The sequence below is a fragment of the Schistocerca serialis genome, chromosome 5 (genome assembly GCF_023864345.2).
Source record: "Schistocerca serialis cubense isolate TAMUIC-IGC-003099 chromosome 5, iqSchSeri2.2, whole genome shotgun sequence".
In the NCBI taxonomy this organism is placed as follows: domain Eukaryota; kingdom Metazoa; phylum Arthropoda; class Insecta; order Orthoptera; family Acrididae; genus Schistocerca; species Schistocerca serialis.
In genome coordinates this window covers 124,967,956-124,978,163 of record NC_064642.1, presented here as the reverse complement: position 1 = coordinate 124,978,163, position 10,208 = coordinate 124,967,956, and the positions used below count along the sequence as shown (strand labels likewise).

Genomic DNA, 10,208 nt, shown 5'->3' with positions numbered 1-10,208 from the left:
GATAGCTACGTATCTAAGTCTGCAAGTGAATGTTGAAATAAAGAAGCATTCATCGCACAACTGAAAACAGCTAAAAGTGACAAAACAATTCTAAACTTCGAGATCTTTAGTGCGTCTATGGGGCTTTGGCACAATGAAACTAACTGACGAAGGTTTTCTCTTCTTTAGTTCTTTGAAATCACTTTGGTGACCTTCTTTTACACCGTAATAGGACAGATTCCTCGTTACTGTTGAATATTCGGGGCACGGTTGTTGTGGAGTTACTAAGGCTACTCCATGATATCGAAGCAATACAGAGCCGGGTAGCCAGATTTGTTGCTGGTAGGTTCGAACAACACGGAAGTTTTACAGACATAGTTCGGGATTCAAATGCGAATCCCACGAGGGAATGTTATGTTCTTTTAGAGGAACGCTACTGAGAAAATTTGGAGAACCAGCATTTGAAGCTGACTGTAGAACGATCCTACTGTCTTCAACATACATTTCGCATGGCAGTCAGACGTTCTGACCACACAGCGGACATTAGCTGTGGTACAGGGTGCCAGCCATACCCACCGTACAGTGGCTTGTAAAATTGGATGAACGGCCTTCTCTGTCTTGCTTTCTGCTCTGTTATATAATTTACCTAATATGAAAAAGGACTTTTCCTGACTGCACATGAAAAAACTCAAAGGAGGCAGGTACTCTGTTTGAAAGTGGCATTTACTGTAAGTATTGATCGCTGGAAAGTTGAAGTACCGGGTGTCCATGATTAAATTGCATTTACTCACAGATGATCCAGGCACTCCCTCTGCCAGGCACTTAAATGTGATTTCCAGAGTATCCATGTAGATGTAGATGTACCGGGTGATCAAAAAGTCAGTATAAATTTGAAAACTGAATAAATCACGGAATAATATAGATAGAGAGGTACAAATTGACACACATGCTTGGAATGACATAGGGTTTTATTAGAACCAAAAAAATTCAAAAGTTCAAAAAATGTTCGACAGATGGAGCTTCATCTGATAAGAATAGCAATAATTAGCATAACAAAGTAAGACAAAGCAGAGATGATGTTCTTCACAGGAAATACTCCATATGTCCAGCATCATTCCTCAACAATAGCTGTGGTCAAGGAATAATGATGTGAACAGCACTGTAAAGCATGTCCGGAGTTATGGTGAGGCATTGGCGTCGGATGTTGTCTTTCAGCATCCCTAGGGATGTCGGTGGATCACGATACACTTGCGACTTCAGGTAACCCCAAAGCCAATAAACGCGCGGACTGAGGTCTGGGGACCTGGGAGGCCAAGCATGACTAAAATGGCGGCTAAGCACACGATCATCACCAAACGACGCGCGCAAGACATCTTTCACGCGTCTAGCAATATGGAGTGGTTCTAATAAAACCCCATGTCATTCCAAACATGTGTGTCAATTTTTACCTCTATCTCTACATTATTCTGTGGTTTATTAAGTTTTCAAATTTATACTGACTTTTTGATCACCCGGTAAATGTTGAGCATGGGCTGTGATTATCGTATGGCAGCGAAACTTGGTAGATACACGAATTCCTTAATCTGGAATGGATATACTCGAGGAAAAAATAGTTCCAATTGTAGCCACCAGGTGCAAGTCTGGCTCTGTATAGCATCTCGTTGACATCTCTGACGCTCGTACTGAGCGCATCGTGTAAGGCGTGGTTAACAGGAAACTTTACATTACGCCTTTCTCTCTCGTTCGACCTTCTCCGCCCATTCCCTAGTCCTAATCCATAACATGTGGTTCTAGGCGCTACAGTCTGGAACTGCGCCACCACTACGGTCGCAGGTTCGAATCCTGCTTCGGGCATGGATGTGTGTGCTGTCCTTAGGTTGGTTAGGTTTAATTAGTTCTAAGTTCTAGGGGACTGATGACCTCAGACGTTAAGTCCCATAGTGCTCAGAGCCATTTGAACATGTGGAAATAGTTCTATGCGTCATTCTTGCATTCACAGCGCCAGATTTGTACCTGGTGGCCAAAAATGTAACTATTTTTGCTGTGTAATTCGGTTCCGCATTATCGCATTATAATGTCTAAAACGTTTCGCTGCCATGGGATAATTACAGCCAACACTGGATCTCCGTGAGTAGCTACTGTTTAATTATAAACACCTGTTATATGCCATCATCCTCAATCAGTGAAAATCCTCCTGATGTCCTCGTCCAGTAGTAACCCAGTAAATTTACCATCAGCTGGTGGCAGCCAGAGAAGTCTCCAGTGGTCACGACTATTGCCACCTTTGCCGAACTGAGGACGCCGAGTGTGAATGGGTTGGGATAACGTTCTCACAGACGAGATGAACGGTACTTTGAGGTATGTCCCAGCTTCCCCAGCTGGCGCGGCGTCCTCGTCGAGCAGCCCACGCTCCCGCGGCTATCGCAGGAAGTGCGAGGTCTCGCAGCGCGGCTGCGGCCTGGGCGTGATGAAGCGCGGGTGGAAGGGCCCGAGCGCAGCCTCGTTGGTGGAGGATGGCGGCGGCGGCTGCTGGGTTCTGCCGGCGCGCAGCCTGGGCGCCCAGTGGCCGCAGGCGAGCGCGCGCCGGTTCAGCGCCCAGTAGAGCAGCGGCGCCGCCGCCGAGTGCGCGTGACCCAGTAGCAGCAGCCGACGCGCCGCCCCCGCCGCCACCCCTGGAGTCCCCAGCTGCGCCGCCGCCACTGCTGCCGCCGCCGCGTGCGGTAGCCAGCAACCCGCAAACAGCGCCAGCTGCGCCGCCAGCATGCGCGCTAGGCGTCTCCGGCTGCGCAGGGACTGCGGCCTGGAAGGAGACGGTAGTCATAAAACTACCGTAGACTACCGTAGGCTGTTGTGAGTGAGCGCGGACTACGGTAGTATTCCGAGTAGCCTTAGTCAAGAGGCATCCAAGATTACGGCTCGCGGGCCGTGCCCGACATGAGTGCCAAAGTGCTCAGCCTTGCTTCACATTTCCCCTCACCGTCACCAGACGCTATCTGAGTGAGAGGAGGGTGAAGACGGGAAACTGTGAACACGATGCATTTAAATGGAAGTGCAGTCGCACGACATACAGCTTGGTTATTATTTTTAGCAAAATTTTTGTACATTATCCACACAGATACGTTTTTTTACTCTAATAACAATAAATATTAGTAGCACTGCAATAAAACTAACATATGTATTGAAAAGGAATATATATGTAGTATGTTAAACCACTCTGCCTTCAGGCCACGAGTGACCTACCGGGACCACCCGACCGCCGTGTCATCCTCAATGAGGATGCGGATAGGAGGGGCGTGGGGTCAGCACACAGCTCCCCCTGTCGTTACGATGGTATTCTTGACCGAAGCCGCTACTATTCGGTCGAGTAGCTCCTTAAATGGCATCACGAGGCTGGGTGCACAGCGCATGGCGGCTGGATGGACACCCATCCAAGTGCCGGCCTCGCCCAACAGCGCTTAACTTCGATAATCTCATGGGAACCGGTGCAACCACTGCGGCACGGCCGTTGCCAGTATGTAGTATGTTACCCATGGTGGTATTCTACAGTTCCAAGTCAAAACAATATTAACGAGAGGTAGACTATTTTAATACAGTTGTCATTTATTACAATGTACTTCTTTGACAATAGAGCCTTTTTACATAGCAAACAACATAGCTCACAAACAAAACTAGTTTTCAGTGTTATTTAATTAGTTTTGACTTGCTGAATACCTAATACGTTTCGTATCAGGCACAAACTGTCGGCATAAAGACAGTCGCCGACAATTTCCCAGAGTTCCGCAATCAAGATGCCATATAATCGTGACACTTATTTAGTTTCACAATCGTAAAAAGGTCTTTCACATAAATATGTCGATCGAAACGTTGAAGCACTTTTGCTGCCTCAGTACGGAGACTTGGAAACTCTACCCGTGGAAAGCAATGTAGACATCCTTGACAGCTTTAAGGTAAAAAGATTTGTCACTGAAACTGGAATTACCTCTCAGGTCAATCGGTTGCATTTGCACATACGCAGTGGTGCTTACAGCTGAAACCGCAAGCAGTGTCGAAAATAGCTTGGAAATAGATGTAAGGTTCACCAGGTTACCTGAAAGTGGGTGCACTCAGCGACTGTTATGTAATTTATAAAAGATAGAGCGCAGAAATCAGTCGTGCTTTCTTTTTGCAGGTTTTATTACGCAAATCCAGATTCCGGATAATGCCTAGCCATCATCCGTGCACTATTTTTTAGTAGAGTAGTATTCAAAGAACTGTGACTGACGCCGGAACAACTGGGAACTAACAAGCATCGAGTTTAAGAAATAGCGCATTGTTAATGGCTAGGCACTAATCGAAATCAGGATTTAGGTAATAAAACGTGCAAAAAAAAGCATGACTGATTGCTGCGCTCTATCATTTATAAATAAGATGTATGGTTGAAAATGTCCTCAAAATATTTTTTTAAAAGTATCCTTGTACTTCCTTCAAGGACACCGCGAATTCTTCAAATCTCGCGTTTTCGTTAACGCCAGTGAGCTTACGTAACTGGACTTTGTTAAAATGTGTCCCTTCTACAACGTGATTTTCTTTTCATACATATCCCCATCTAAGGAGAAAGAAGTTCCTTTGCAGTGTCTTACTGCAGGCAGTGTGCAGTCAAGTCCACTTGTAACACAAAATCTACATTACGTTTGATCTACTTTTCGTTCTTCACTCCTTTGTTCATCATAAATTCAATAATAGCGAGTTTTAGGTCGAGAAGTCGTTCCAGGCATTCACCTTGACTGAACGAACATACTTTACAGTAACATATGAAGTATCCATACTCTTCATTGAGTTCCATTGAAAACTCTTTTAACTGACCATGGAGTAATGTGTGCGACTTCAGAATTTTTTCTATTCGTACTTTCAATCCCTTCACGTGATCCAGGCCTGTAATTTTAGCACAAAGTGCCTTTAGATGTACAGAACGATGAATTCTGTTTGCCGATCCCTGTAATTTTTTCCCATTCATTGTCCGCTAAATCTTTAAATTCTTTCTGCATGGTATTGTACACTGCAGTGCTTAAGAAACTGCTATAGGTATGCGTACACAGTACAGAGATATGTAAACAGGCAGAATACGGAGCTGCGCTCGGCGACGCCTATATAAGACAACAAGTGTTTGGCGCAGTTGTTAGATGGGGCCGGCCGGGGTGGCCGAGTGGTTCTAGGCGCTACAGTTTGGAACCACGCGACCGCTACGGTCGCAGGTTAGAGTCCTGCCTTAGGCATGGATGTGTGTGATGTCCTTAGGTTAGTTAGGTTTAAGTAGTTCTAAGTTCTAGGGGACTGATGACCTCAGATGTTAAGTACAATGGTGCCCAGAGCCCTTTTTTTTCCAGCGGGACAATGCGACATCCCACACGTCCCGAATTGCTACGGAGTGGCTCCAGGAACATTCCTCGGAGTTTAAACACTTCGGCTGCTTACCAGACTCCGCAGAGGTGAACATTATTGAGAATATCTGAGATGCCTTGCAACGTGCTGTTCACACGAGATCTCCATCCCCCGTACTCTTACGGATTTATGGACATCCCTGCAGGATTCATGGTATAAGTTCCCTTCAGGACTACTTCAGACATTAGTCGAGTCCATGCCACGTCTTGTTGGGGCATTTCTGCGAGCTCGCGGTAGCCCTAGGCGATATTAGGCAGATGTTCCAGTTTCTTTGGCTCTTCAGTGTATAAAACATGTTCCTGTTATTTGTAAACAATTTTCGCACCTATCGATAATAATAGCAAACTCTTGCCTTTCATCATTATTAAGAACGTCCTATTGAGCACAAAATGACAACAATAATTAAATATAAATGTTGTATGTTTGTGCATGTAAACTATACTTGCACCAAAAGTAGTTGCTTTGGTTACATAAGAGAGCAGATGTTGCACAATCAACTAATTGTGAATATTTATAAAATGAAACTTATATTTTACAAGGATATAAAATGCGTTGTGGATTAACACTGAGCGATCTGCGGTTCTAATTAGTAATCACATGCGAAAAAATGGAGGTGGCTCCCATTTTTCTCTTACACATTCATTAGTGTCTTTTTCGCTAGCAATGCTGCCAGTAATCCTATGATTTACTACATCGTAAATATTCTCTAACCACATATGCCGGCTAATTCTCACCGTGAAGGCCCATGTAAACGATCAAACAGCTTGTCGAACTTCACTAGTTTGTCAATTTATTTGGCAGTTTGTGGGTGTATTTTACGTTTTTGTCAAACATAGACTGTGTTTGACACGTTTGACACAAATTTTGACTCACTTCTCACCGTGAAGGCCCATGTATACGATCAAACAGTTTGTCGAAATTCACTAGTTTGTCAATTTATTTGGAAGTTTGTGGGTCTGTTTTACTTTTTTGTCAAACATAGTGTTTGATACGTTCGACACAAATTTCGACTAACGTCCGACTTGACAAGACATCGAACGTCGTTTATTTTAATGTTTCGCTACGTGTGTTTAGCGAGAAAGAGATTTTATTACAATTTACAGGCATTGTACAAATACCGAGAGAAGCGCAAGCTTGAATGTAATTGAAGATTTTTGCCAAGCTTGCAGGTAGAGCCTCTTGAATGGCATTTGTGTGTTGCCCTCAATATGTTACACGCGTCAGTCGTGAACAGAAGAGTGGTCTGTTTAGCTGTGACTGCATTATGTTGGAGCTAAGTTAATTCGAACGTGAGAAAATCATTGGCGCTCGTATGGTCGGTGCTTCTGTAAGCACGGGAACTGACGTATTTGGCGCTTCAAGAGGCAGCGTATAGAAGATTTATACCTCCCAAATTTAGACAGCATAATATATGGGAATCAGCGACCTGTTGTTATATTTAAGCTAAAATGAACAGTCGATATCGCAACAATATTTGTTTATTTACCGGTTTCGGCACATGTAAAACACACCTTCAGAATTGAACGGTGACGTCAACTATCAACGGAAATTAATCTGCACTCGCTGCACTCTCTTTTTATGGCAGCGGATTTAGTGCTTATACGTCTTCTCAGTGTTTATTTTACTGTTTGCGTTGTTTTTATGACACACTGAAAGGTCCCATAAGGACTTGATTATCTTACGGGCGTTGTTCCACGAAGGAAGTAAATATCTGAAAACGAAAAGCGACTTGATTGTCAAAATATTAGGACAGAGGAAAAGCATACACTATGCATAAAGAAGAAAAAAGAAACTGTAAGGTTCAAGAGATGTTTTCAAGTCTCAAACATCTATCACCTACATATACAGAATGAAGCGACGAATGAAAATTTGTACCAAGGCCGAGAATCGAACCTGTGTCTCCTTCTCATTAGGGAGGTGCACTAACCAATATGCCACCCAAGTACAGTGGCTTTGTTCAGCTGCACGAACTGTCCTAGCGAGCTTCCCTCCTCAGTCGAAATGCCCAATCAAACATCAGCCCACTTGGTATTCCCCCTAAACTGAAACAACATTATCCAGTGAGCAGGAAGCCGGGGTTTGAATCCTGGTCATGGCACACATTTTTCTTCGTCGCTTTAATCTGTGTATATACATAATAAAGAATAACTGTGAGAAACAAATTTTATAAAAGACTTTTCTAACAGTGACTGGAAAGAAAACACTTTAGATAAGTTAAAAGGGCTGTATGTATTGCACTGTAAGTATTGTTTGTTGAGCAACAGATGTCAGTCGTTTGATAAGCTTGAACGAAAATTTTGCTACATCGCAGGAGTGTAGATTTACCATGCAATCTATGGAAAGAACATCGATTATGAATTTTTCTTTGAGATGTTAATATGCAATAAGAAAATGCTAGTTTCTTAATTCGCCTACGGCCTTGCAGCAGAGGTAACACCGATTCCCGTCAGATGAGTGAGGTTAAGAGTTCTTGGACTTGACTAGCATTTGGATTGGTGAGCGTGCAAGTCCGCCGAGCGCTGTTTGCAAGCGGGGCGCACTCAGCCCTAGTGCGGGCGATTGAGGAGCTATCTGACTGAAGAGTAGAGGTTCCGGTCATGAACCAATAATTCAAGAACAGTCTTAATCGCATTTATTATTGTTATAATGCCACCAGCCGGATTCAACCCAACGTAGGGGTCTTTTTCTGGGCGTTTACACCATTGGTCGACTGCTGGTGGTGTCACTCCTGTCTACATAACGGCAGGAAACTATCATCAGCCCGCATCTCGTGGTCGTGCGGTAGCGTTCTCGCTTCCCATGCCCGGGTTCCCGGGTTCGATTCCCGGCGGGGTCAGGGATTTTCTCTGCCTCGTGATGGCTGGGTGTTGTGTGCTGTCCTTAGGTTAGTTAGGTTTAAGTAGTTCTAAGTTCTAGGGGACTTATGACCACAGCAGTTGAGTCCCATAGTGCTCAGAGCCATTTGAACCATTTGAAACTATCATCAATAGTTTCCTCCCGTTATGTAGACAGGAGTGACACCACCAGCAGTCGACCAATGGTGTAAACGCCCAGATGATGACCCCTACGTCGGGTTGAAACCGGCTGGCGGCATTATAACAATAATAAATGCGATTTAGACTGTTCTTGAATTATTGATTAATCATACTAATCGCTGCTTCTCTCCACAACCATGTTGTGCAAAAATCCGGTCATGATGGCTGACAACCGCGGTGTACTGACCACCTGCCTCTCCAGATCCGCATCCAGTGATGTGAAGCGGCTGAGGATGACACGGCGTTCGGTCGGTAGCGTTGGGCCTTCTGAGTTTCTTGACTCCTGTATTCCGACTCTGTATCGCATATAGCGCCCCTTAATCTCAATTCACCGATCGGTGTTTATGGATGTTAGGTGTTGTGACATGAAGTAACGCCGTGTGAGTGGACAGGTATTTGATGGTGATGTCGCCTCCCGTTCCGCTGACGTCCTCCGCCTACTGTCGCGGGCAGTCCCCACTGCTGGAGCCGTGGCGAACGCACCTGGCGAGCAGCGGCGGCGGCCGCATGGGGCGTCGCGCGGGCCCCGACGGAGAGGCGCTGTGGTTGTGGCCCTGCCCCCCGCGGCCCCCGCCGCCCCCGTCCCGCCCCCGGCGCCGGCTGCTCCTCCGCAGGTCCGCCAGGTCCGCCTGGATGCGGGAGTCGTCCTCCGAGTCCGAGTCGTCACCCGCCACCCGCCGCATCATCGTGTCGCCGCGCACGAATGGGATCACCTGCGGGCACAAAGTGTGATTGTACACCCTCGCCTCACATCAATTACTTATGCATGCCACCTACTGCACTTGTACTGTTAGTTGAAATCCACACATATTATGAAAATGTGTAAGTAGGCTGTTTAGGTTTTTATGTTGGTAACGCCACGTGGCGCTCTGTATGAGAATCACTGGCTGTGATGTGTGCAATCTGTGGCTGGTTGGCATTGTTGCAATATTCGCTATTGTAGTGCTGGGCAGTTGGATGTGAACAGCCCGTAGCGTTGCGCAGTTGAAGGTGAGCCACCAGCAGTGGTGGATGTGGAGAGGGAGATGCCAGAATTTTGAGCCGACTATCTGGACGTATGTCCGTCAGAGACAGTAAATTTGTAAGACTGGATGTCATGAACTGATATACATATTACGACTTTTGAACACTACTAAGGTAAATACATTGTTTGTTCTCTGTCAAAATCTTTCATTTGCTAAATATGCCTATCAGTAGTTAGTGGCTTCAGTAGTTAGAATCTTTTATTTAGCTGGCAGTATTCGCGCTCGCTGTATTGCAATAGTTCGAGGAACGAATATTTTTGTGAGGTAATTGATTCGTGAAAGGTGTACGTTATTGTTATTCAGGGCCATTATTTTGTAGGGATTATTGAATGTCAGATTGCGTTGCGATAAAAATATTGTGTGTCAGTTTAGTGTTGATCAGGATAAGCAAAGAGCGAAATGTCTGAGTACGTTCAGTTCTGCTCAGCTGTTTGAAAATCAAATAACGTAAGGTGTATCCAAGCACAGTAATTCATAAATTTTTCTAAGAGGATGTTTCAAATGTAAGTATTTGCGACAGCTATTCGGAAAGCAAGGAACGATCGGTCGAGAAATGCAAACCACAGTTGCAACAGTTAGAAGCATCTTTCAGCTACTTCGCTGACATGGACATTTGTCGTAGAGTTGTACCAGCTTTCCAATACTCTGTCATAGAAGGCAGCCCCCTGTGCTTGACGACAAGTTTCTAAGCTTGACAGCAGCTCGTTGTCTGTGCCCAAATGTCTTTATAGCCACCGGTTCACTTGAGCAG

General features: G+C 45.2%; 1 protein-coding gene across 1 annotated transcript in view; it reads right to left on the bottom strand.

The window, feature by feature from the left end:
- Positions 1–2,397: 2,397 nt before the first annotated feature.
- The window catches only part of LOC126481790 (uncharacterized), a 74,349-nt gene continuing 66,538 nt past the window's right edge, over positions 2,398–10,208 (bottom strand). Inside the window, exons 6-7 of the mRNA XM_050105746.1 lie at positions 8,916–9,145; positions 2,398–2,779 (exon numbers count right to left, since the gene is read on the bottom strand). Coding sequence (XP_049961703.1) covers positions 2,398–2,779; positions 8,916–9,145 — 612 coding nt within the window. The remainder of the gene's footprint in view (positions 2,780–8,915; positions 9,146–10,208) is intronic.